General features: G+C 45.2%; 1 protein-coding gene across 1 annotated transcript; it reads left to right on the top strand.

The window, feature by feature from the left end:
* Positions 1-731: 731 nt before the first annotated feature.
* Positions 732-22712, top strand: CSRP3 (cysteine and glycine rich protein 3). The gene is made up of 6 exons (XM_055416028.2): positions 732-862; positions 10900-11039; positions 16701-16869; positions 18605-18737; positions 20647-20740; positions 22253-22712. Exons 2-6 carry the CDS (start codon positions 10928-10930, stop codon positions 22327-22329), a joined length of 585 nt encoding a protein of 194 aa, XP_055272003.1. The 5' UTR covers positions 732-862; positions 10900-10927; the 3' UTR covers positions 22330-22712.
* The last annotated feature ends 5044 nt before the right edge of the window (positions 22713-27756 follow it).

Raw genomic sequence — 27756 nt, 5'->3', positions numbered from 1 at the left:
AAAAAGAAAGCAATTTGTCTATTTGTCTGAACTGCTTGTCAGCTATCAAATTCTATCATTCATTAAGTCCTGATGCTTGATCAAAACATATGAGCACTTCAGGCAGCGAGATATTAGACCTCCAAAGAAAATGTGGGTTTATAGAGACTTGTCAAGACTTACCTTAAATAGGAAGCACAGCCATGTTAAATTCTTAAATTGAAAAAGATAACAAAGTAACTAAAAACTTTGGAGAGAAAACTTTTCCGCATAAGATAGCGGGCCATGAAGTGACAGGACTTGAATGATTAAGCTGACCTTATTTTCCCAAGCTGCTCTGAAGAGATTATCTAAGTACCATTCCAGACACCCATCACTCTTATTTTTAGCTCTGAGTTTCCTTCACGAGAACAGTGACCTGTGTCTTAGAGTTCCAGAGGGCGCCCAGATATGGTTCATAACTCATGTGCAGGTAGTTTGCATTGATTTCCAGGAAGGTCAGGGGAGTGGGAGCCTGGGAAAATGATTTCAGGTGTAAAATCCTTCCTTGCTTTTGTTGCTGTTCCCACCAAATGATCGGAAATGCACACTCCACAAATTGATCCCCGCGTGCCAAAGGCGATTGGCAAATACAACAACACCCAGGCAATATGGTTCTCCAAGGGCCTCGCAGCTGGTGTGGGGGGAACGACACTCAGGGCTTTGGTCACAGGCTATTTTCGGCCTCTGATAGCAGTTGTGTTACTCATGTCTCATTCACCCCCTCCCCTCAGCCTCCCTCCCCTTCCCTGAACTGCGGGCCAAGGCTGGGGACGGCCCCCATGTATTTAAAGCGGACGTGAGCCCCCTTATGCAGCTGAGCTGACAGAGATCACACAGACAGGTGAGTGGAGCGAAGGGCATCAGGCCTGGGGGTGGGCTGGCCTGGGGGGCACGTTGGTACTAGGAAGGGTCCCGTAGAATAAGGGTGTGTTTCATAGAGTAAGCGTGTATTTCTTTCAAGCACCACCAGCCACTCTGGTTCCGTGTGAGGAGGCTCAAGTTATGCTCAATTCTGGGGTAGACCCAGTTGTCTAGGACACTCCTCAAAGGGTGATTAGCATTTGGGGGTGTAAGGAAAGCTCACAGAGAATGCGTAAGGGATCATTTTTGGTCTAAAACTATTTTGATGGAATACTGTTCCTTATTGTCTTAGTCAAAAGATGTGCATTCTAGTCCTAGGATCACATAATGAATGACGTGCGACTTTGAGAAAGTTCCTGCCTTCAGGGTCTTGGTCTCCTCTGCCAGGATCAATATGGATGTGGTGACATTTTCCTAAACTGTAAAGCACTGCACAAAGTGGTTACAAAAGACACGCTACAGCAGAAGCCACCTTTCCAGTGCTTAAAATACAAGGATTTGTTCTTTTTCAAAAGCTGTGAGTGAGTGACTCAGATTTCTACAGTTCACCTTATCCTGTCTTGCACTTCGGTAAAACTCAAAAGAGTCATTGATTTTAAACTGATTTTATATCCCAAGGATGTTCAGCAACGGGCTTGCTCTTAATCCTTTGAAACTAATCAAAACAATCCCCCCGAAAGACATGGCTGTGTTGAAAATCCATTAAAAGTTCTGTTTACTGGGAAGATAATTCCCAGCTGGGGCTTGAGGGGTGATCCCCGTTGTTTCGTCTAGATTTCAGCGCAGGATTTTGTTGTCGCTGTTGTTGTTACATCCCAGTGAATGACAGGCATGAGTGTGACTAAGAATGAGAAGCAAGTAACAGTGCCGTCCACGGGTCAGAGCCACCGCCTCTAATTCCTGTTCCCTTCACTGAGCCAAGGTGGTGACTCCTCAAGAAGGAAGGGTTGGCGAACAGGTCTGAGGACCCCTGTCTCTGCAGTACAATTTACAATGCATTGCCATTGATGAGCTTGTATTGACCATCTCCTGAACACAAGGAAAGGTGGGCATCAATACAGAAAGGGCAGGAAAATGGGGAACACCTGTGTCCTCAGTTCATAATATTTTGGGGATTGAACTGCAATGCTGGGTACATTCAATTCATTGCAATTTATGTAAAACTTCTTTATGACCCAGAAAAAGTCAGAGATTCTTCTGGCTTGACTTTGGTTCCATTCTGAGCAACTCAGTCCTTAAAACAAGCCCTGCCTGTTGGTAGGGGTACAGGTGACCCCTAGGCTCAGCACCCTCTCTAACGGGCAGACAAGCGCTCTGCAGCCCCCACACAAGCCATCCACTGGAGAGGGAGGGGATTGGGGGGCAGAGAAGGAGAAGGAAAGAGCGAGCAGGATCTTTCAACAGGCAAATTACAACAGTCCTCCTGGAAGAAGAAGAGACAGACTCTTGGGAGAATACAAATTCAGAAATCCTGGGGGACTTCCTTGGTGGTCTGCTTTCTAGTGCAGGGAATGTGGATTTGATCCCTGATTGGGGATCTAAGATTCCACATGCCACAGGGCAACTAAAACTTTGTGCCAGCCTGCGTGCTGCAAAGAAGACCCAGTGCAGCCAAAAGAAAAAAGTTCATGTTTAAAAAAAAAAAGAAAGAAATTCTTCGAACTTGAAAAAGGAAATAGAAACAAATGAAGAGCCTAAGCAGTTCAAATTCTAGCTTTGAATATCACTTCTCTGAGTTTCCATTTCTGAACAGTAAAAATTAAATTTAGGCCACCTATCCCAAGAGCATTTGTTAGAAACAAATAGAATAAAGTATGAGAAACTAGTCTGTAAGCTTAGTAAAACTGTACAAATAGTCAAGGCCCCGGAGAAAAGGCACAGGGCCAAACGCCATGGGCTGCAAGAGGATTTCCTGCTAAGTACAAGTGTGTTAGTTGCTCAATTGTGTCCGACTCTTTGTGACCCCATGGACTGTAGCCTGCCAGGCTCCTCTGTCCATGGAATTCTCCAAGAAAAAATACTGGAGTGGGTTGCTGTTCCCTTCTACAGGGGATCTTCCCATCCCAGGAATCGAACCAGGGTCTCCTGCATATGCAGGCAGATTCTTTACCATCTGAGCCACTACAAGTGTGATGATAGAGGTCGGAGCAAATAACAAGCTGACCAAGAGTTAGATTATTAATCTGTTTTACAAGAGGAAGGATACAGACAAGGAATATCATACACAGGAAGTAGAACTCCTGAGGCAGGCAGACTCCCAATTATAAGTGTACTGCTCAGATTTTCGGGAGTACTATATTCAAGAGCTGGACTTCACAGCCAAAGAGAAATGGGATGCCTTCAACTGTGAAGAATCACAGTTACTCACTGAGATGAAGGAAAGCGGGAGAAGAGACAATCATTGTCTTATTATTGGGGCCAAAGAAGACAGAAGCTTCTCTGAGCCTGAACAGGGACCGCATCACTTGAAAGGGGGAGGATCATGATTTGCTGGTTGTTTGCTGCCCTGTGCGAGTGTGGAACAAAGTTAGCCTATTTAACTGTCACCAAAAGTCCCGCAGACATCATTCTTCAGAGGAAGTAACGGAAGTTCAAAGAAGGAAAGTAATCACTCTGGGTCACATGGCTAGGAAGTGGCTGAATCAGGATGCAAACGAGGGTGCAACATGGTCTTTAAAAACAAATTATAAAGGTCAGGAGTGAACCAAGCGAGTTTCTTAGAGTAACAGTCGGCCACATCTCAGAGACGATTTCAGAAAAGATAGAATATGACCCGTGCGCTACAGCTTTAGTTTGAGGGGCAGGTGTGTCTACTCTGTCTGAATTTTAAAAGAGCTGGGTTTATTTTTGTACTGGGATTAAGTGACCTATGCTCCCCAGGCTTTGAGAAAGGGCCTCTGGAAGGGGGACTTCATATATCTCTTCAGAAGCTCAGCAGGAGGCTGCTGACCTTGAGTGTCCTACCCAGAGGGAGCCACAGTCTCCCTGGGCCACAGGGACTCCGTTTGGGTTCACTGCTTCCCTTCCAAGTCCAGAGCACCAGCAAGGTCAGAGGGTATTAGGCACCAGAACTGCCCAAGTGAGGAAGTGGCTGACCCGGGGTACAGGCAGGACCCTGCCAATGTGCTGTCCCTGGTGCCAGGCATCCTGCCCCCCGGCTCCCTGCCCCCCAAAGAGGCTTCATCTGTTCTTGGATACAGCACACTCTGAAGGCTGACAAACAGGGTGGGTTCACAGTCTGAACAGAAGAGCCATGAAGAAGGAGTGGGACAGATTTATTTAAGAAAATGGATTTCAGGGACTTTCCTGGTGGCCCAGTGGCTTAAGACTCTGTGCTCCCAACTCAGGGGGCCCAGGTTCAACCCCTGATTGGGGAACTAGATCCCCCAGGCCATAACTAAAGATCTTGCATGCTGCAACAAAGATCGAAGATCTGACTCGACCTAATAAATACATTTTTAAAAAAGAAAAGAAAATGGATTTTAAAACTGGAGACTAAAAACACTAACAGTAATAATGAAAGCAACTAAAATTACTAAACACCTGCTATGTGTAAGCATTTATATATAGTATCTTTGCTATTACTGCTGTCTTATTTAACCAAAAACAACCTTCTAAGAAAAGCCTTCTCATCCTCTCTTTATGTACATGATGACATTGAGCTCAACGATTTTGAGTAATTTGCCCACAGTTGAATAGATAGTGTTTCTTGAACCCTGGTTTGGTTCTTTCCAAAGCCCTTGCTTTCCCACATTATCTGTTTTACCTGGATGAAGAAACTAAAGAGGCAGTATTTAAGAGGAAATACCTCTGGGCAGCTTCTCTGCCAGGTGAGGTTCCAGTCACCAATCAGATCCTTAAATCTGTCTCAGGGTTTGAAGTACTCTTGAAAGGGCTTCACTACATTGCAGCCACTTGGCCATCCATCCCAAGCTAAGTCAAGAGGGAGAAAGAACTCTCCAGCCCCGAAGGAGCTCTTTCCATGTGTGAGAAGCACTGACTCTAAGAAAATCCTTTATTTTACTGAATTGAATTCCGTTGCCCCGTTACTCCCACCCGTGAGTACTCTCTCTGCCCCACGGAGAGATGACAGGTCTGGAAGACCCCAGTTCCTATCACCTGTGAAGTTTGGTTAATGGAGTTGCTGACCCTGGACCCCTCTCCAGTGTGTTGTAAGCAGGGACATGGGACACCGAGCCAGCTTAACTGGGGTTTGAACTGTGGTTCTGCTGCTTACTAGCTATGGGACCTCAGACACGTCACTGTACCTTTATGTGCCTCGGTTCTCTCATCTACAAAATGGGAATCACAACATTTGCTCTACAGGGCTGTTGTATTAAAAGTAGTATATATAAAGCAACTGACATTCAGTAAACAATAAATAGTAGCTAAGATTAACAGAAGAACACAGCTTTGGAGTTAGAGCCACCTAAGTTCCAACCTAGCCATGTGACACAAACCAACCAAGTATGGCCAGAACCACGAGCCACCTGAGCAATGCAACTTCCCTAAGACTCCTTTTCTCTGTCTCTAAAGTGAATGTTGTAAGCACCTATCTTGAAGAGTGGCTGTAAAGATTAAATGAGTTTTGCCACAGGGCCTGGTCCAAGGGCCAGGCTCCAGACAATTTGACTCAGTAACAACATGATTATATTAGTACTGATTATCACTTAGATTCCAGATATGTGTTTCTATGATCCAAAATCTTTGCTTCAGTCAGTGTAGACAATTTAACTCACTATGTGGAATCAGGCCTCTAACAGAACAGCCAACGCTGAGATGAAAACAGCGTTGTCACTGGTGGTGTCTGCTCAAAGCCCGTGGCCTAAGGCTCCCTCCCTGGTTCGTTAATGGAACCCTAATAAAGAAAAAACAATCACTGAGCACCCATTTTATCTACCCCACCCACTTTTGCCCCAAGGTGTCACCTTTCAGCTCTACAGTTGGTAGTTTAAAAAAAGAAAAAGCAAGTATTGAATTAGGAAGAATGTGCCCAAAATACACAGTACAGTATTTTAAAAAATTAAGATAGATATGTGACAACTTCGAGTTATTGCAGGACTCATCAGCTTTCACATTTTATAATACTCTGCAATTTCACTCACTCAAACAACTACCATCCTCCCCGAAAGAGTGAAATAGATGAGACTATCATGCCTATTTTAGAGAGCGAGATCGAAGTTCAGAGAGCCTGCATGGTTTTCCCAGATCACACAGCTTCGAAAAGGCCCGGCAGAACCAGAACTCTGGCCTCCTGCATCTGGTTTCCTCTCTTCTCCAGTCCCCACAACAGTGCATTCCCAGTAGAATCTCTTTCACAGCATTATTCATTAAGAAATCCACCCAGGTAGCTCTCACTGGGAACTGGGTATTCAGCAGTCTGGTGTCCACCCTCTCCCTAGTTGACATGGCAGGGTCTGGCATTCTCTTTCAGCCTCCTAAATCCCAGACTGTCCCCCGTTTTAATCCTGACTCACAGACCAGACCATCTCTGGGGCTGGCCCAGGGAGTAGCGCCAGGTGATGTGATGGAGACTCTGATCCAGGTGACAAATGGGGCTGAGTGACGGGCAAGCCTATATTTGGTATCCCACCTTCAATGACCCTTGCCTGTGCCAGGCAACGCTGATAAACACGTGGCCCACCCCTTGAACCTTGCCAGAGTAAACTTGAACTCCAGGCCTGGCTCGGGGAATGATGAGACACAGGAATTCCAAAGCCACACAAGAGGCTGAGAAGGTTAGGTATGTAAGCCAAGACCTAAACGTTCTTTCAAATCATAGTGACTTAATTAGCAGATGGTTATTGAGGTTGAATAACCTGAAATGAAGTGGGTAACAATGAGTTGCCACTGAACAGCTTCTCAATGCTGCTTTAACTTCCATCACCTTTCCATGACCTTCACAAGGATCCTGTGAAGAAAGTGCAGGACATAACACTGTCATTTTTCTCCCACTTTCAAGGCTGCAAGGTCAAGATTAAAGCCTGTGTCTTCCCATTCAGGCTGCTTTACAACACACACTGCCTTTTGGCCTTTGAGCATCCAAAGAAGAAATCAGAGATGTCTCTTACGTTAAGCCCCCCTAGCTACACTTCCATCTTTAGAAGTGGACCTGAGCACCTGTTTAATTGAACGCTTATGGATTTCCATTTTGTGTCCCGACATCTTGATAAATGTATGTCAGATATTTATGATCACTTAAAAATAACCTGTGCAGGCTCCATTACCATGTGACTAGCTATTATCTGTAATCTTATACTTACTTTGAAAAGTACCATGTGTAGACAACTGCTGAACACACACACACTCACGCTCACGCACACACAATCCCCCTAAGAGGCATTTCTGTCTCCCATTAAATTGCAAGACATGCCAATGAAATCTCCATTGAAGATGTGAAATGAAAAATTTGACCTGGGGTTGTTTTCATTGAAAATTTTCATGTCATTAATTTCACAAGTCGTATTTCTAGATATGCAATACATTTGTTCTCTATTTTATATTATGTTGACACTCAGGATCAAAATGAACACAAGCAAAATTACATGATTCTATCCTTTTCCAAAAATGTATCATCTTTAGTCAGAGAAGGATGGATCTTGGAAAAAGAAGCTGGCTAAAATATTACCCCCAAATGTCTACTTTTTATGCCTCATCTTCTGTGTACATGAGGTTGCAATATTAAAAATATATTCTGTCCCTGAAAGTAAAATACAAACGATTTGAGCTTTTTCAAGGTGTTTTAAGATCACCAAGCCTTTCTGTGTGCTCTTTTCTCTGCCTGAAATGCCCTTTTTCCTTTTCTCTGTCTGGTAAACTCTTATTCACCTTCCAATCCCCATGTAGATGTGATGTTTTCTGTGATCCTCTAACAATTCACTGCTTTCTTCCCCAATCTAAATGTAGGTAAGTGGGTAAGTCATTTCCTCCTTTAAATTTGCATAGCATATCCCAGAAGACTCTTCTCTGGTACAGAGTATTCTGGTTCTTGCCTGTCTTCCTAGATACCTTCCTAGAATGTAGGCTTCTCAAGGTTAGGGAATGGGACACAAAGTATCTATCTTTATAAGCTTTCTCCTCCTTGATTCCCTCACCAAGAAATTAGTGCAGTGTCTGACGTATGACGGAAAGTGAAATGTAAAAGTGAAGTCACTCAGTTGTGTCTGACTCTTTGCGACGCCATGGACTATACAGCCCATGGGATTCTCCAGGTCAGAATACTGGGGTGGCTAGCCTTCCCCTTCTCCAAGGGATAATCCTAACCCAGGGATCGAACCCAGGTCTCCTGAATTGTGGGCGGATTCTTTAGCAGCTGAGCCACAAGGGAAGACAAGAATACTGGAGAGGGTAGCCTATCCCTTTCTCCAGAGGATCTTCCCAACCCAGGAATTGAACCAGGTCTTCTGCATTGCAGGTGGATTCTTTACCAACTGAGTTATTAGGGAAGCCCAGTACGTGACACATGATACACTGACACATGATAGGTGGTAGTAAATGCATGGTCATTAAAGGAATGAATGCAGACTTGACCTCAAGCCTTTCATTTAAAAATCCACTACTCTTGCCACTGTATTAAACAGCCTGAACTATAGAAATAGCACTAAAGGTTTCCTTTTTAAAAAACATTTTGGGGAATTTCCTGGAGGAGTGGTTAGGGGGTTTCCCAGGTGGCTCAGTGGGTAAAGAAACCACCTGTAATGCAGGCAACAAAAGAGACGTGGGTTCAGTCCCCAGGTTAGGAAGATTCCTTGGAGGAGGTTAAGGCAACCCACTCCAGTATCCTTGCCTGGAGGATCCCACGGAGAGAGGAGCCTGGCAGGGCTACCAGTCCATGGGGTCACAAAGAGTCAGGCATGATTGAAGCCACTGAGCATGCATGCATGCCAGTGGTTAGGACTTGGCGCTTTCACTGCTAAGGGTTCAATCCTTGGTTGGGGAACTCAGATCCCACAGACCTCATGGTGTGGTTATATTTTCTAACATTTTATCGGATAAAAAAAGAGCCTGTTTCTCTGAGAGGAAGTAGGATGTTTCTGGCCAACCTAAGCCATTTTTGGAAGCAAGGAAAGCTGCTTGTAAAGCGTTTAGATGGAGTCTCCCTTTTGTCCTAGTATTGAGTTTCATGATCTGTTTGCTATTTACCTTCTGTTTCTTAGCAAAACCTGTCTCTGTTATGAGGCTGGAAGACACAATCCATACCAGGTGACCCAGGAGGCTTAGTGTTAATCGCCAACTATTATAAGAAGGTGACTGGCTTCCTGGAAGGGAAGGAGAAAGTCGAAGCAGCCACTTGGAATGGTCTGATAGTGCTTGGTGCCAATGACAAGATGACACCCCAGGCTTCTTACAAACCAAAGGATCCCAGAGAAAATTCAGGCCCCTAGGACTGATAGGATTTCAGAGATTTCACTGAGCATTGAGAGCTTATTTTAGTTCTGCTCTGGGGAAACTGAAAACTGGATTCATTCTTATACACAGACACAAAAGGAAAGAGAAAAAAAAAATTCTTGATGTCTCTCCTAGCCTGGTATCTCTTAAATATAGTTCTCTAGTGAGGGGACAAGGGTGGCCTGGGGCTGGCTGGCAGCAGCTCCTGGCAACAGAAGGTGCTTAAAGGATGCGGGCAGACTCACAGGAACATCACTTGGCTCCTGGAACCACACCTGTCCCTGAGAGCAGTGATAAGTACCTTCCTGCACATCCTCTAAACAACACTGTGAAGCAGCAAAAAAAAGAAGGACTCTCTTCATAGCACAGGTGGGGAAACAGATGTAAAGAGACCCTATGAAGTTCATTTCCATGCACACGGCAGGTTGTCGGTAGCACTAAAGGCAGGAGGTAGGTTTCCAAACCACTGATCCTAGTGTGGTACCAATACAACTCATTGCCTGGGCAATATTTCTTAAAAAGGAATTAATGGATAGATGAAATGAATCTGAAGAGAGTTTTAAAATATTACATATGTATATATATTTTTATTTGGGCTTCCCAGGTGGCACTAGTGGTAAAGAACCTGCCTACCAATGCAGGAGACCTAAGAGATGTGGGTTCAATTCCTGAGTGGGTAAGATTCCCTGGAGGAGGGCACAGCAACCCACTCCAGTCTTCTTGCCTGGAGAATCCTGTGGACAGAGAAGCCTGGCGGGCTATAGTCCATGGAACTGCACACAGTTGGACACTACTGAAGTGACTCAGCACACATGCAAGATTGGCGAAGGGTTTGCTAACCAAAGGGTGGTTCACTCCTAAGCAGCATCAGCTCATCCTGGAGTCTGAGACATGCAGAACTTCCTCCCCTCCTCAGATCAACCAGAGCAGAATCTGCATCTTAGCAAGATCCAAGGTGACTTAAGAAACACTTAGCTAGATAAGATCCCGTTCTCATAGGTTATTCCCACTTCTGATGGAACAGTTTTAAAAACACCTAGATGGAGGAAAATAACAATACTGAATATTTGCATACAATTTCAGATACACAAAACCAGTTTATCCATTCTTTCTGAGAGCCCTGTGAGGTTCTCAGGAAGAGGGACTATTAATTTTTAACAAAAGAGGAAACTGAGACCCACAGGAGCAAAGTGACTGGCTCGGTGCTTGCTCTTAGTGTCTGAGCTTATCTGTTGATGTGCGCACAGTAACCGTTTGTTGTATGAATGAATGAACCACCAACAACCTGGGGCTTGATCCTGGTCTGCAGACCACAGCACTACTAAGGATTGGTTCACTTTTTTTTTTTTTTAATTTTTATTGGAGTACAGTTGATTTACAATGTTGTGTTACTTTCTGCTGCACAGCAAAATGAATCCGTTATAAATAAATCCACTCTTTTTAAGACTGTTTTCCCATACAGGTCATTACAGAGTCCTAGTGGTGGTCCCTGTATTATACAGGAGGTCCTTATTAGCCATCTATTTTATATATACTTAGCAGCAGCAGCAGCAGTGTGTATATGTAGGCCATGATTGGTTCACTCTGGAGGCCACCTAAACTTAGGGTATTTGCTTTGTATCCTGCTAGATTTTACCTCGATCAGAGAGTCTTCAAGATGCCAAACTGGGGTGGAGGAGCGAAATGCGGAGCCTGCGAAAAGACCGTCTACCACGCGGAAGAAATCCAGTGCAATGGGAGGAGTTTCCACAAGACCTGTTTCCACTGCAGTGAGTTGGATGTGAATACCATGACAGTCCCTCAGCGTACCAAGGGCATGCCAAAGCTCACCCTTAGCCACAGATACTGTGTATCAGCCGTTCTCAGCGGATGGCCCCGGGACGCACAGCATCAGCATCCCCTGGGACCTTGTTAGGACTACCATGCTGGGGCATGGCCTAAAGAAGGGACGGTGCTCTCCTAAGCACACCCTCTCCAACCACGTGCCCAGCTCAGAGGCAGTTTCCCTGCAGCTCAGAATCAGAACAAGCTCCCAGTGGTGAAAACCCTGACCCCGTGGTGACATTTACAAAGTGTGACTTGGCAGAGAAAGGAAGCCATCACTTATCTGTAGCCAGGGTGGACTTGGCTCAATGGGTTGTTCCCACAGGCCAGAGGTTGCTGAAGCCAGCTGCAATGGGCCTTTCCTAAGAAAAAACCAGTGTCAGGCAAGGGGACAGCAGGGGACAGCAGGGGCCGATTCTAGAAGGGTCAGAAAGGGAAGAATTTGGGGTGCCATCAACTTGACAAGGGGAATCTTTACTGTCCCCTGCTGGACACAGTTTCACAAATGTCAAAACTAGGGGGACATTTAAGACTCTGTGGTCCACCCGAGGGTCAGGCTCTGCCCAACTCATGTGACTCTGGACAAGTCATTTCTCATCTCTAAGCCTGGGTCACAGGGATCTGCAACAGAGCCAGGAGCAGAGTCTGTACCTTCAGACTCCCAGTCTAGTCTCCTCAACCCGACTGCCTTCTAGTCTTCTAGCAGCTTTTTCCTGTTTTAAGAGAGCAGTTCTGTTTTGGGCACTCACCTTCTTTGCTTCCCTCCAGTAGGTCTGGCTTAAGGGTTAGTCTTCCTCGACATTTGGCAGATGCTCTCCCAGCCTAGTGCTCCATCCACCCCCACGTCTTACCCAGCAGCCACAAGGCATCACGCTGCCTCAAACTGTTTCAAACAGAACTTCAAGTGTTGCGCTTCATCCATTAAGGCATAGAGACCCTTCATCACCAGTAACAGTAATGTTTTATCTGCTGCAGAAATTTCCATTATCCTGTACCTCCCACAACAAACATAATTCTCACCGAGGAACAGGGGAAAATGCTGCTGTGAGTGATTGGATTGGCGAATTTACCAACATTTTAGGTTTTAATGATGGGTAGTTAATTTTAAGTCATTATACACATCCATCAGATTCACCATGATCATCACAATTATCCAGAAGTCATTGCTCAGGAGGATTTATTCCATTACCCTCTGACTTTTGTCCAAAATAGCGAATGTTCTTTTAAAAGAGTAGGGATAAGAAATAGTGGAAAGAACATTGGAATTGGAGTAAAAATGACTAGGGTTTGAGTCTGAACCCTGCCATGCACTGTAACTGTGTGACCATGTAGTCATTTCACCATCAGTTCAGTTCAGTTCAGTTCAGTCGCTCAGTCGTGTCTGACTCTTTGCGACCCCATGAATCACAGCATGCCAGGCTTCCCTGTCCATCACCAACTCCCGGAGTTCACTCAAACTCATGTCCATAGAGTCAGTGATGCCATCCAGCCATCTCATTCTCTGTCATCCTTGTCTCCTCCTGCCCCCAATCCCTCCCAGCATCAGACTCTTTTCCAGTGAGTCAACTCGTCGCATGAGGTGGCCAAAGTATTGCAGTTTCAGCTTCAGCATCAGTCCTTCCAATGAACACCCAGGATTGATCTCCTTTAGAATGGACTGGTTGGATCTCCTTGCAGTCCAAGGGACTCTCAAGAGTCTTCTCCAGCACCACAATTCAAAAGCATCAATTCTTTGGTGATCAGCTTTCTTCACAGTCCAACTCTCACATCCATACATGACCACGGGAAAAACCATAGCCTTGACTAGACGGACCTTTGTTGGCAAAGTAATGTCTCTGCTTTTTAATATGCTATCTAGGTTGGTCATAACTTTCCTGGTGAGCCTCAATTTCCTCATTTATAAAACAGAGATGTATATACCTGCCACACAAGTTGTTATAAGAAGAAAGCTGGGGTTCTTCACCTGAAGTCCAGTTCTGTAGGCCTTTATATTCCTTTCATCAACTTGGATATCTGAGTGGGAGCAGACAATGACAGCAATGCTTTCCATGGTGAGGGGTGTCTTGTCTTTCCCAGGAAGCAGGAAGATGCCCTGTTTAATGGACCGTGTAGAAAGGATGTGAGCATTTATATCCCTTTCAACCCCTGAATATTCTCCTTAGAACTCGCGGGTGGGATGGGGGTCTGAGCAGGTTTCAGCAGTGGTAGACAGAAGGATTCTGGAGCAGCGCATGCTTTTCTATAGTTTTATCCAAGACTGAGCTGTTCACAGGTCACCCTGTAATTGCTGGAAATAGAGGCAGAGTCTACCTTAGTTTGTCCCTTGGCCAGTGTTCTCCAAACTTCTAGACAAATCTTAATCCTCCCTACCAGTGCTATCCAAAAAAACTATAATGCAAGCCACATATAGAAAAATTTTCTAGTAACTCTATTTTTAAAAACATAAAAAGAAACAGGCGAAAATTTTAAACATTCAACCCAATATATAAAAAGTAATAATTTCAATGTGTCACCAATACACACATTATTACCTCATGTATTGGGCAGGCGGCTATGGTATTGCCAAGCACAACTCTGCTGTGCCTGGGTGTGAAAGTTGGTCAGAAGCCAGGGAGTGGCTACAGAATTGGCCAGGACAAGACAGGGCCCAGGAAGTCCTGGAGTGATGGGAATGAGCACTGGAGTAGGGTCAGAGGGATCTGAGGCTGGCTCTGCAATTTACTGCTGTTTAATCACAGACAAGTCACTGATATGCATGCATCAATTCACTCACTCAATCACTCAACAAATGTTTACAGAGGACTAACTTTGGACTAGGCTCTGTGCTGTGTTCTGGGGATATTAAAACAGTTTTTCCCCTCAAAGAACTCAGTCTATAACATCAATAAATATTCAACAAGTTGTTCTGGAGATTAGGAATGAGAGCGACAAGAAGGGCAGAGATAGGTATATACCTAACATGCTGAAATATGAGGCATTCCCCTCCCAAATTATTCCTCACAGAAAGGGTTCACCTTGGCTTCAAAGCCTCATAAAGTCTCTCTTGCTACAGGACAGTCTCTCAGTTTATTTAAACTTTTTTAATCAGAAAATTTAACACACATAATATTGAGATAATTATTTAATGATCTCCCATATGCCTGTTTCTCCAGCCACATAAACACCGACCTCTGGCCAACCCCACCACTTCTACAACTTTATCTTCTCTCTCTCTTGTATTCACTTACTTAAAAAAAAATCACCATTTGAGAAAGACATATTAGATTGAAACAATCTCATTAAATGCTGGATTGCTTATAGAGGTCACTGAATGGAACTGGTTTTCTAAAAAGGAGGCAAACAAATTGTATGCACATGTATTATTATTCCTGGGGATATGACCTCACTATTATAAGCACTGCGTATCACCGTAAACAGTCTTTAAGGCTCATCATTACAATGCGATGCAGCAAGGTATTAAGCTGTGGAAATCCTATATACTTTTAAAACTGCCCTAAATTATTGCTATTAGGTACTTCTTGTTAAGACACAGATTTCAAGGTGACAACCTCCTGCTCAAGGAGACAGGACTGCCTCTCAGAAACAGACAGCTGTGGGGATGAGCTGCTCTGGAGAGCTAGATCAGCTGCCTCAGGAAGACACTGTTGAGAAGGGAGATGTTGAAGGTGAAGAAGCAGAGAAATAATTTGGATGCAATTTATTTCCTGAATTTGTATTAGATTAGAAAAAATGTAATGTCTCCAAAGCAATATATTTTTTATTTATATTATTAAATATTATAAATGGGTATTTGACACCTTCATTTACATCCTTAAACATTTATTTATTCAAGTTGACAAAAAATTTTTTTCTATCAATTGAACATTTTAATTAATAGAAGATTTTCTATGAATCTTCTTTTTGGAAAAATAGTCTTATGTATAATATATGTAATAACCATACTAATGTAAAGTATCACCCATACTTTACATTAGGTAGATACACAGTGACTTGAGTCAATGGAAGCCTAAGAGCAGGTCTATCCTTTCATTACGTCCCCTGCTTCCAGAACTGGATCAAAAGTAGTCGCAGCAGTAATTATCTCCCTGAATATAACAGTGCTCTTCAGAGTCCATTTTAAATAGAGAAACTGCTCAGTGCCGATTCTGATGTGATTAAGAAAAAAATAAGTTCCTCCCCTGCCACAACCCCTGCTTCAGTTCAGTTCAGTTCAGTTCAGTCGCTCAGTCGTGTTCGACTCTCCGCGACCCCATGAATCACAGCACGCCAGGCCTCCCTGTCCATCACCAACTCCCGGAGTTCACTCAAACTCATGTCCATCGAGTCGGTGATGCCATCCAGCCATCTCATCCTCTGTCGTCCCCTTCTCCTCCCGCCCTCAACCTTTCCCAGCATCAGAGTCTTTTCCAGTGAGTCAACTCTTCGCATGAGGTGGCCGAAGTATTGCAGTTTCAGCTACAGCATCAGTCCTTCCAATGAACACCCAGGATTGATCTCCTTTAGAATGGACTGGTTGGATCTCCTTGCAGTCCAAGGGACTCTCAACAGTCTTCTCCAGCACCACAGTTCAAAAGCATCAATTCTTCGACGCTCAGCTTTCTTCACAGTCCAACTCTCACATCCATACATGACCACTGGAAAAACCATAGCCTTGACTAGATGGACCTTTGTTGGCAAAGTAATGTCTCTGCTTTTTAATATACTATCAAGGTTGGTCATAACTTTCCTTTGAAGGAGTAAGCATTTTTTAATTTCATGGCTGCAATCATCATCCACAGTGATTTTGGAGCCCAAAAAAATAAAGTCTGACACTGTCTCCACTGTTTTTCCATCTATTTCCCATGAAGTGATGGGACCAGATGCCATGATCTTTGTTTTCTGAATGTTGAGCTTCAAGCCAACCTTTTCACTCTCCTCTTTCACTTTCATCAAGAGGTTTTTGAGTTCTTCTTCACTTTCTGCCATAAGGGTGGTATCATCTGCATATCTGAGGTTATTGATATTTCTCCCAGCAATCTTGATTCCAGCTTGTGCTTCTTCCAGCCCAGCATTCCTCATGATGTACTCTGCATAGAAGTTAAATAAGCAGGGTGACAAGATACAACCTTGACACACTCCTTTTCCTATTTGGAACCAGTCTGTTGTTCCATGTACAGTTCTGACTGTTGCTTCCTGACCTGCCTACAGGTTTCTCAAGAGGCAGGTCAACCCCTGCTCACCCCCACATAAACACTCATACTTCCTGATGTCATTTGGGTGAGACACTTGGAAACGCAGGTTGTCCACGCTCAAGGACAACTATTCCTAGTTGGTCTGAGACCGCACACTGGGTTCTAGTCCTGGTTGCTGCCTCTTTCAGCTGGGCACCGCTGAAAACACTACTTCCCTTCTCTGTGCTCCCATTTCCTCATCTGTGAAACAGGACTGTCTTGGAAATCTATGTCTCAGGACAGATGCACAGGTCAGGAATCAAAGTTGTGTGCTCGGCTTGGGGGGCCCCTTGTGCTGGAAACTTTGGCCCTTGGCAAGGGGGCCCTTGCGCTAGTGGTGCAGGGAAGGAGGAAAGAATCACAGCTCTAACTCCCTGACCCTCCTTTTCCTGGCAGTGGCCTGCAGGAAGGCGCTGGACAGCACCACGGTGGCAGCTCACGAGTCAGAGATCTACTGTAAGGTCTGCTACGGGCGCAGGTACGGCCCCAAAGGGATCGGGTATGGACAAGGCGCTGGCTGCCTCAGCACGGACACAGGCGAACACCTGGGCCTCCAGTTCCAACAGTGAGTTACTGCCCCACTTCTCCCTGCCAGTAAAGCCCCAGCTCCCAGGGAAGTTCATTCTGTTCCCATGGCAACATTTTTGGAGATGGGAGAATGGACCCCATTGTTGGCTTGCCAACAACAGGAATACTCAGTCTGACCAAGTTTTAACAATGTGTCATCTCTCCGAAGACTCTCTTTAAATTATCTGCCTTTCTAAAGGGCAGTTACTTTTACACCATAGCTCTTGGTTTGCATGTCAAGAGAAAACCCAGAATGTACAGATGTCCTATTGTTTGACCTTTACAAAACTGCATGGAGTCTCTTTCCTTCCCCTCTGAGTATTTCTGTGTAAATTACATATAGATGGCAGGGACGCAATGGCCCTTCTCTGTGTGTGTGTTGCTGAAAGATCTCTCCCCTTGGGTTGTAAGATGACTAATGTCTGCATTGTAGCGGGGAGTGGGTCTGTGGGGATGGACTACGCTGAGCAAACAATCAATTATGGCTATTCTGCAGGTCTCCTAGCTGCCCTGTCTGTTACCAGGACAGTGTTGAGGTTTCCCTAGCATTATCCTAGGGAAGCAGGGATTTCACACTGTGCCACCTCCATCTACCAGTCTGTTCTACTTGATGATCGTGCTGACCTCCAGCCCAAAACTGAGTATATAGACTGACAGTCACTGGCCTGCAGCTGTTGTCTGGCCAGCTGGTACCCGGGCTCAGCTCTGCGGTGGGACTGGCAGAAAGGCCCAGCCCAGTGGAGGCAGCGTCCCCCAGAGATCAGTGAGAGCATCTGAAGAGTCATCTGGTCCCTTTCAAAGAGCGCAGCCCATGGTAGAGCCTGTAAAAGTGCAGGGATGTGTGATTTGTCATTTAAATTTTTCCCATCACTCAACTCCAACTGGAGATGCTATTTAAAGAAGAAAGATGCTACCAGCTGCAATCTCTGCTTCACATTACCCAAAGCTCACTGTTCTATGCTAGGGCTTTTCTGGGGTGCTGTGCAGACAGAAAGAGTATGGAGACCTGGCTTTCATCCCAGCTCCACCAGTTATGAGCTGCTGACCTTGGGCAGTTACCCCTCTGGCCCTTACTCTCCAGCTACTCCTACCTACTTTAGGGGGTTATGATGAGACTCAAATGATAAATGTACAAGGAAACAAACACCAAAAGATAAGGAAATGCAGGGTTATTAGTGTGCCTCTATCTTAGACATGGTTCTCAAGAGGGCAGGTGACCTTTGGATGCAGGGTGGCAATCTGAATTGTGACAAGGAATGCTTCAGCTCATTGGACTATGGTTTGTTTAGCATCAACTGTCAAGATGCTATCTTGCCTCGTAATATTTTTACTCATTTTGGAAAGCAGACCTGTGGGTTTCCAGATGGTACAGATAACCCTAAATGTGCAATCAGGATAATAACACAACAATAGCAATAATATACGCTACATACATGGAACACTTGCTAAGTGCTTTACAACAGAAACGAAAGATGTAAATGAATTCTGGCTAACATTCATTAGCCCTTACAGCATGCCAGGCAGGTGCTGCTCCAAGTGCATTAGTTACCTGGCCTCATTTAACCTTCTCAACAGTGAGGAAGGTTACAGTGGGGAAGGCTCTGTAACTATTCCCACTCTCAGATGAGGAGTCTAAGGCACAGAGAAGTTTAGTAACTTGCTCAAGGTCACACAGCTCATACTATTTGCCAAGGGAAGTCTATAGGTTTCATTCGTTTGTCTATTTCCACCAGGTCCCCAAAGCAGGCACGTTCAGCCACCACCAGCAGCAACCCTTCCAAGTTTGCGAAGTTTGGAGAATCAGAGAAGTGCCCTCGATGCGGAAAGTCAGTCTATGCTGCTGAGAAGGTGATGGGAGGTGGTAAGGTAAGAACTTCCACAGGAGCCAGATGGGGATGTGTCTACCTCCACCCCTTGGGTTGGGAGGAATGAGAGAAGGAGGCAGACCCTCCTTAGCTCCCAGGAGCCACTTAGGAGCCACTCATCCTCACCTGCCTTCCTGGACTGTGACTGTCACCCTGCAGTGCCCTAGGAAACCAGACCTAGTGGAATTTGATGCAATATGCATTAACTCACTAGAGGGAAGGCACCTAGCTAGGAGCTCTGGAGATACAAAGATACACGAGCTCCCTTGTCTTCAGTATCCACAATCCTTCAGAAAAGTGTCAGTTCTGGAAGCTGAGGCCACTGCATAACTCAGCCTGCTATTGGCACCACACTGATGGGCACAGCAAACACCCCACAGCAGCTAGAAATATCCTCACTCAGAAACGCTGTGGCATCAGGGAGAGTCCTCGACATCTGAGACAGTAACGCATTGTCCACAAGCTCGTTTCAGGCCTGAAGCCAGGGTGTTCGCCCAAGGATATGAGCCTGAAGGCAGACAAAGATCCTGTTTATATTAAACAGGGGGAGGAAGGCCACAGAAAGTGTCTGACTCCAAATATAGGGACTGTCTCCACCCCAGGACTGGCCACTTAAATAGAGGTGAGGACCCTGGGCTGTGCATGGGAGACATGCAAATACCCAGAAGGCAGGCAATCTTCTGGATCATCTAAGCCACACAACTTTCTTCCATGAGAAATACAAGGAGAGTACCCAAAAGACTACAAGTAACAAATGCCAGAGGGGATGTGGAGAGAAGGGAACCTTCCTACACTGTTGGTGGGAATGTAAATTGGTACAGCCACTCTGAGAAACTGTAGGGAAGTTCCTTAAAACACTAAAACGAGAGTTACCATATGACCCCACAATCCCACTCCTGGGCATATGTCAGAAAAGATGAAAACTCTTAATTCAAAAAGATTCATCCGCCCCAAAGTTTATTGCAGCACTATTTATAATAGCTAAGACACAGAAGCAACATAAATGTCTACCGACACAGGAATGGATAACAAATGCACACACACATACACAATGGAATATTACTCAGACATCTAATGAAATGGTGCCATTTGCAGCAACATGGATAGACCTAGAGATTATCATACTAAGTCAGAAAGAGAAGGCAAGCATCAGAGGATATCACTTTCATGTGGAATCTAAAAAAAAATGTTACAAACGAATTTACAAAACAGAAATAGACTCACAGACACAGAAAACAAACTTCTGGTTACCAAAGGGGAAGGGTGGGGAGGGATAAATTAGGAGTTTGTGGTGAACAGACAGGCACAACTATATATAGACAAATAACAAGGACCTACCTGTATAAACAAGAAGGGAACTATATTCTGTATCTCATAACTTATAATGGAAAAGAATCTGAAAAAGAACACACACACACGTATCACTTTGCTGCATATCTGAAACCAACACTGTAAATCAACTTGCTCCAGTAAAAAAAGAAGAGGTACAGAGAGTTAAAAATGAGGCTGAATTCCCTAGATGATGGCCCATTTCTTCACCTTTCTTTTTTCAGTTTATATTCAGCATGTTACCCACTGCCTCAAGTCCAAGTTCCCCTCTGTCCCGTTTTTTTTTTTTTTTATCTTCTATAAAGAGGAATCCCTCTTCTATTTAGTCTGTTCTGAAGGGATATATATAGAAATCCCTTTGATAAATCCAGCTTTAGGGGTCCTAAGAATCGCTGGCCAAGTCTTGGTATCTCATTTTCCTCAAACCCCTGGAAAAATGATTCTGGGAGCCAATTAGGTGGGTCAATGATTAAGACAAGGGCACTCCTTTCTATGCTGCTGGTCAGGAGGCTTAACGAGGAAGCAAATGCTCTGCCTGCCCTATTAAACATTCAACTGCCCTGCTCTCCTGTGCCCCACAGCCTTGGCACAAGACCTGTTTTCGCTGCGCCATCTGTGGGAAGAGTCTAGAGTCCACAAACGTCACTGACAAAGATGGGGAGCTTTACTGCAAAGGTGAGTGGTTCCAGAGACTCTCCTGAGACATTTTCCCAGGGACGGTCCTTGGGAGGGAAGGCTGTGTCCCTGCTGAGAGGCCTGCGCCTTCCTAGAAGCGTAGCTTCTCAGCCTGACCCAGGTTTGGGCTCCCAGGATGCAGGGCAAAGCCGGCCAGCAAAAGGAAAGTAACCTCCCGCTTGACCCACCTCTGGCCCCCTCCATAGCAACATGTGGGGGGACCTGACACTTCACAGATGCTCAGGGGAGTTGAGGGCATCTGGGCACCTGGCGGGAGGGAGGCTAAGGAGGCAGCAGTGTCCTGACTGGCCTTGGAAGGGGCCTCAGGTCTGGACAAAATCATCACATTCCCTTGCAAAAACCCGAATGCTCTGTCCACATCACTGGCAGATGGGCTGATGGGAGGTTGGGGAGGATGAGCTCTGTCTGGCCTCTGCTGAATTTATCAAGACACACGTGTCTCCTCCCTCCCTCCTTCCTTCCTGACGTGTCTGGTTCTGAAGTTTCACATCACTTAGTGATCACACATTACTGACAAGCTGGTTTGCCTTCTGGTCCTCACAGGTCTGCCCCAAACTGCCTCCATCATCCCTCTGTCTTGCAGAGAGGAAGAGAGGCTTAGCTCCTTCCTGACGCCGAGAAGGAGGGATGCTTTAGGGCCATGGCAGTGTGTCCCCGTCCTCAGGGCCTCTCCTAGCCCTATTCTGCGTCTCCACAGGGCCCTCTCACCGTTTTCACGCAATGATGGTGTCTCAGGATCTCTGAATGTGTGTGTTAGAGCTGGGGAGGGGTGAGAGGGAGGACATTGCTCATCAAGACCGCAGGTGGCCCGGCTTCTCCAAGGATGAGACCGGGTGGAAGCTGATGCAGTACCTGACAGGGACTGCCTGCTCCCCGGTAGCATAGGACACAGAGGGTCCTCAGCACTCATGGGCCAGAAAACTCTAAAATGCTGTGGCCGCTGGTAGGGAGGTCAACCTGCAGAGAAGTAGTAATCACTGCATTCCCAAGTGCTGCAAGCTCTAATGCAGGGCACACAAGGGGGAAAGTGATGCAGGAAAGCTTTCTTAGAAGAGAAGCTTCCTCTGGCTTTGGGAGGGGGTGTCCCAGGAACAGGGAACAGTGAGTGCAGAGGCACCGAGGCTGGGACATCATGGCTCATTCCAGGCACTTCGAGTACTGTGTGGGCCTGGAGTGCAGGGAGGGATGCAGGAGGCGGGAAGCAACGGGGCTGGGCAAGCACCTGGCAGCCAGATTATGGGGACTCGAGAGAAAACGTCTCTGAACACACTTAGGAGAGTGCAAAGGTGCTTCAACAGTTTTATAAGCAGATATAAAATACAGTTCAGTTTGTTGAAAAGGTAACTTATAAACACATTTATCAAAAGGATGCCTGAAAAAGAAAAAAAAGGGTGCTTGCCCCAGGTGCAATAACTGTGCTCAGATGGAGGGAACCGAACTAATGGTGCTGACCGACCCATCCTCCCCCGCCCTCCCCTCTCTCATTCACAGTGTGCTATGCCAAAAACTTTGGCCCTACAGGCATCGGGTTTGGGGGCCTTACGCACCAAGTGGAAAAGAAAGATTGAAGCGCCCGCACCAAGTCTCAGGTCTCTCACCAGCCTACAGCATTTCCCCAGTAACCCTGCCCAGACGGAAACCCCACCCCAACCTCCCTCCTTGGTAGCCGAACAGTATCTCTCCTCAGAAGGGATCACAGTCTTTACCTGAAGTTAGAAGAGCTGTGTGGCAAAACCAACCAATATGATATTGGAAAGTAATTAGCCTCCAATAAAAAAAAAGGAAATAATATTATTATTAAATAAAAAATAAACTAGGTTCCCCCCCACCCAAAAAAAGAAGAGCTCTTCGGAAGAAAATTATTAACAGTCAAGTCCAAAACAAGATGCTTTATTATTTATGATACCTGGGGTGGGAGAGACCAGAAATAAAATTTAAGTGACACCTTGTATGTCTCTGGATCTTTTCTTTCGAATAGGGGGACATTAAAAAAAATAAAACAAAGTTTTTTAACAAGTTGTGCAGAGGATGTAATGGATTTTGGCGTCAATTGAGGACGGAGTGAAGAGGAGGAGGAGGCAACAGGCAGCGGGAAGCAGTCTTCTAGAATCTGTCAGCTAAGCTTCTTTCTAGTTAGCACGAATGGAGAAGAAAGTAGGGGGTCCCCGAGGAAACAGACAACGTGGCAGTGAATTCTAAAAGGAATATCACACTAATCAAACTGCTGAAGACCTCATCCTTTTCTCCTTACCACGGGCTTTGCAATATTACACATTTCGTGAAGACTCAGCCATGGCAACAAAATGTGGAGTCTGCTTCTGTGGTAAACACAACATGAGCATGATTTTCTTTCATTCCAGGGCAACTCCCTAAGGTTTAGCAATTTTCTTAAAACTTCTGTCGAACTGCCAGCCTCACAAATGAAATGCAGCCATTTAAAAACGTCTGCCTCTGCCTCCTCAGCAAGACCTTGGCGGCTCAAGCAGGGGTATTTTTCTCACCTCCACTTTTAACAGTCACAGCATTTCTACCACTACCGTGAAATTCTCAATTCTTTACAGCAAATGAAAATCTATTGACAAAAATTATGGAACATGAGACTAAACTGTGGGGCTTTCTGTGCTCCAAGACCCAAAGAGATGTTTTTAAAATGAGCATTTGCTCAGGGCTGCAAACTTGCTGTCATGGACAAGGCCCTGCCCTGACTTCATTCAGTTCAGTTCAGTTGCTCAGTCATGTCCAGCTCTTTGCGACCCCATGGACTGCAGCATGCCAGGCTTCCCTGTCCATCACCAACTCCCAGAGCTTGCTCAAACTCATGTCCATCGAGTCGGTGATGCCACCCAACTGTCTCATCCTCTGTCATCCCCTTCTTTTCCTGACTTCAATCTTTCCAAGCATCAGGGTCTTTTCCAATGAGTCAGTTCTTCACATCAGGCAATCAAAGTATTGGAGTTTCAGCTTCAGCACCAGTCCTTCCAACAAATATTCAGGACTGATTTCCTTTAGGATTTACTGGTTGGATCTCCATGCAATCCAAGGGATTCTCAACACTCTTTTCCAACACCGTGGTTCAAAAGCATCAATTCTTCAGTGCTCAGCTTTCTTTACAGACCAACTCTCACATCCATACATGACTACTGGGAAAACCATAGCATTGACTAGATGGTCCTTTGTTGGAAAAGTAATGTCTCTGCTTTTTTATTATGCTAACTAGGCTGTTCATAACTTTTCTTCCAAGGAACAAGCGTCTTTTAATTTCATGACTGAAGTCATCATCTGCAGTGATCTTGGAGTCCAAAAAAATAAAGTCTCTCACAATTTCCATTGTTTCCCCATCAATGAAGTGACAGGACTGGATGCCATGATCTTAGTTTTTTGAATGTTGAGTTTTAAGCCAGCTTTTCATAATACTGACTTCATTATTTACCTATTTATCTATTTTCTGACGTTCACAATGCAAATACATTTTGTTTGATTGGCATAAACAGAACAGTTCAGGAAAAAAAAGAAAAACAGCTGGCAGGAGTTGCATCCCATTATACCCTCAAACAAGTGATACATAAGGATGCTTCACTCACCCAGAGATTCTTGCTGGGGTGATTCAGCCACTGGGTTCCATTCAAATAGCCTGAGGATAGAAATATTGTACATTCCAAATTCTCTGGGAAGGAAGCCCAGGACAGTGTATTTTTGATTTGTAAACTTTTTTCCAGAGCTCTATCAGAGTTCCCATCATTGTCAATCAAACGAAAACGCCAGTGATGAACTGAATTAATTAAACTAAGTTCTCTTTAATATGAAGTGACTTTAAAAGCCATACACTACCTTGGCCCTTTCACTAGGAAGTCCCCCATATCAGGGACTTCCAGGTTTGCTGAGGGGTGACACACACATGAAATGATTACCAGACAATGCAACCTTCTCCTCCACTGCAGTGTAGTTACCAGCATCTCTATCCATCCACCTGGGAGGCTGAAAGCTAATTGTAAAGTAATTAGCCTCCAATTAAAATTTTTAAAAATAATTTTTAAAAAAAGCTAAAAACTTCAGTCATCCTCAGCTCTGCCCTCTCTGACATCCTTCCTTGCCTCATTCCCCAAGCCGCCCTGATTCTACTTCAAAATGTCCCTAGAATACACCCCCTCTATCCCCATTCTTTGATATGTTTGATATGATATCCCCATTCTTTGATATACGGCTGGGGCTACAGTAGCAGTACCATGGAATAGGTGGCTTAAACCACAGAAATTATTTTTCGCAGTTCCAGAGCCTAGAAGTCTGAGATTAAGGTGTCAGCAGAGTCGCTGTCTGCTGAAGTCTCTCTCCCTGGCTTGTAGATGGCTGTCATCTCCCTGTGTCTTCACACAGCCTTCCCTTTGCGTGTGTCTGCTTTGTAATTATCATAACTACTTCTTCTTATAAGGACACAAGTCATTTCGAATTAGGGACCACCTGAATGATTTCATTTAGACTTATTTCTGTAAAGACCCCATCTCCAAATACATTACATTCTGATATACTGGGGGTTGGGACCTGAACACAGAATTTGGGGGGCAGGGTGGGGAGCACCGTTCTGTTTGTAACAGTATGTCATATAAAGGACACGAACTGCCTCAGACTTAACTCATTCAACTTAGCTTTAGACCATCTCTTCCATGTGAGCCCAGTTACACTCAAAGATGCAAAGCTTTCTCAATACACTGATTCCCCCACCCCATCATGCTTTTGTAAATGTTATTCTTTCTGCCTGGAATGCCAAGAACATGGAACCCACTCCCAACTCCTTAGCCTGGTGAACTCCTAGAAATCAAGCCACAGATCAAATGCCAATGAATCCACCTCTGTGTTCCCACAGCCGGTTTGTAATAAACATAACACTTGTCTCACTGCACTGAATTTTTAAACTTCGATCTGCCTCCTTGTTAGAATGACACACTTGCATTCACTGTGCTTAAAAAATAGCAGGCATTTAATAAACGTGTGGAGTGAGTGATGTGTGAGAGATTGTAGGCTGAACTAAGCAAATTCTGCTAAAATTTAGAACAAAATATTATATATGGGAGCAAAGGAGCTTGGAAATGAAAAAAAAAAAAAAGCAAGAATTCTATTATGGTTTGGCAGGGTTTGTGTTTCTCCTCTGCTTCTTGGGCACGTGGTTCTGCTGAATTTCCCAGGCTCCCAGTCAGCAGCTAGGACACATGACAGAGTTGGCCAATGGAGGCCCAGCCCCCAAGACCCCCAGGAAAATCTCCACTCTCTTCGCACATCTGTGGATACAGAAAGTCTGGTGGACACTGAGGCCCTAGGAAATGGTGGAGCCATTAGCTGGGAAGCAGCTTGGGTCCCAGCATAGAACACCTGCTAATTCTAAATAGACTGTGACAAGAGGGAGACTACACCTGATGCTGTGTTAGGCCGCTGAGATTTGGGGGATGCTTATTATTGTGTTCACTCCCTTGACAAATACGTCCCTGAAATACTGGATGTGCTGCATCCAAGACATTCACCGTCAGTGTCCATCTCATCCATTTCAGTCACAGGGAGCATCATCAGGATTTTGCCTAATATTTGTGAAAATGATTCAGATGTGTCATCTCCAGTGTGACTATACAGGCATTTGGGAAAAGAAATGAAGCTATGGGAAGATAGCATAAGAGTCACAGGATTGGGCTTGCTTTGGTGTTAAAACCAAACAAAAACAAAGCCTTGCTATTCACCTACAGCCTTCTCCTCTCTTTCAGGGCCAAACTGTTAAGACTAAGACTCATTTATTCCTTAGCATCTCGGTATATGGTTTCCAATTCCCCCTCAGCACTGATCCCAAACTCTCTGGTCTTGCCTCAGTTGTTCTCAGCCTCGCCTTAGCTCCTGACCACTGCTCTCTCTTTGAAGGCTCCCCCCTTGAATGCTATGACCGTCTCCTGATTACCCTCCTATCCAACCTCCTCTCGGCCCATCCCCTTCTTCTCCAGCTCCCTAGATCCATATTCCCTAAGGTCGTGTTCCTGTCCTCCTCTCTCTTTTCGCTTTCACTGGTTTTCATCTTTGGTCCATTTTTAGAGCTGACCTTCCCATTTTGGGAGGGGACTCCCTTTTTACTTCCGTCTCATTTTTCTACCTCTCTCCTGGGACAATCTCACCCATCTGTACAGGTGACTCCCATGCATGCCCTGGCCTCTTTCCAGCTGTCTTACCTTCTTCCAGTGGATAGTTTGCAAGCACCTCAAACAGACCCAACTACCAAACTCACCCCCCAGTCTTTCCGCACTGGTTTCCTTACTTCTCAAAATTGCACCACTGCCCCCCCGTCATTCACTGGATTCAACACTGCAAAGCCATCTTTGGCTCCTCCTCTTCTGCCTACATTTAATCAGTAATGGAGCTGGCTGGATCTCTCCTGCTCCTTCATTATTTGTGACCTAGACCACAATTAAAAGTTTATCTCTAACAATTTTTACCTGCCAGGGTCCAGTCAGAAAAACAAATCACGCTATTTTTTTAAAAAAAAAGAGAGAAAATAACAGAAATTGGCTAAACGAGTGCTTAGACTTTTGAAAAATTAACAAGGCACACACTGACTTAACACAGGGATACAGGACACAGCTCCACTATCCCTGGGGCTGGGAAACAAAGAGAAGAGGTGGTGGTACCCTCATCTACATGCCTCAAGGACAGCGCTCCCAGGGGCTTGGAGTCAGGCCTCTGAGGAGAGCCTTGGTCTGCAGACAGTTGTCGCTTCCAAGGGGCACCATGGAGCTAAAGTTAGACGCTGACTCCAGCTGTCACCGTCGGGGTGAAGGCCATTGTCTGAACAACACTGAGGGGAACAGCTGGTGGGCAGGATGGAGTCAGGCCCTTCTCCCCTCCTCCTTCCAGCCTGCTGGCAGAACATAACACAAAGTCGGCTGGCAAAGAGATTATCGTTTTCAGAGTCCTAACGTGGACGCACGATGTAGAAGAGAGAGGCAGACTGGTAACATTTCCCTACCAAT

Source organism: Moschus berezovskii, chromosome 25, assembly GCF_049115385.1.
Source record: "Moschus berezovskii isolate FMDL1 chromosome 25, NW_MosBer_1.0, whole genome shotgun sequence".
Taxonomy (NCBI): domain Eukaryota; kingdom Metazoa; phylum Chordata; class Mammalia; order Artiodactyla; family Moschidae; genus Moschus; species Moschus berezovskii.
Note: the sequence above shows the minus strand (reverse complement) of the source record. Positions and strands in the feature narration are given on the sequence as shown.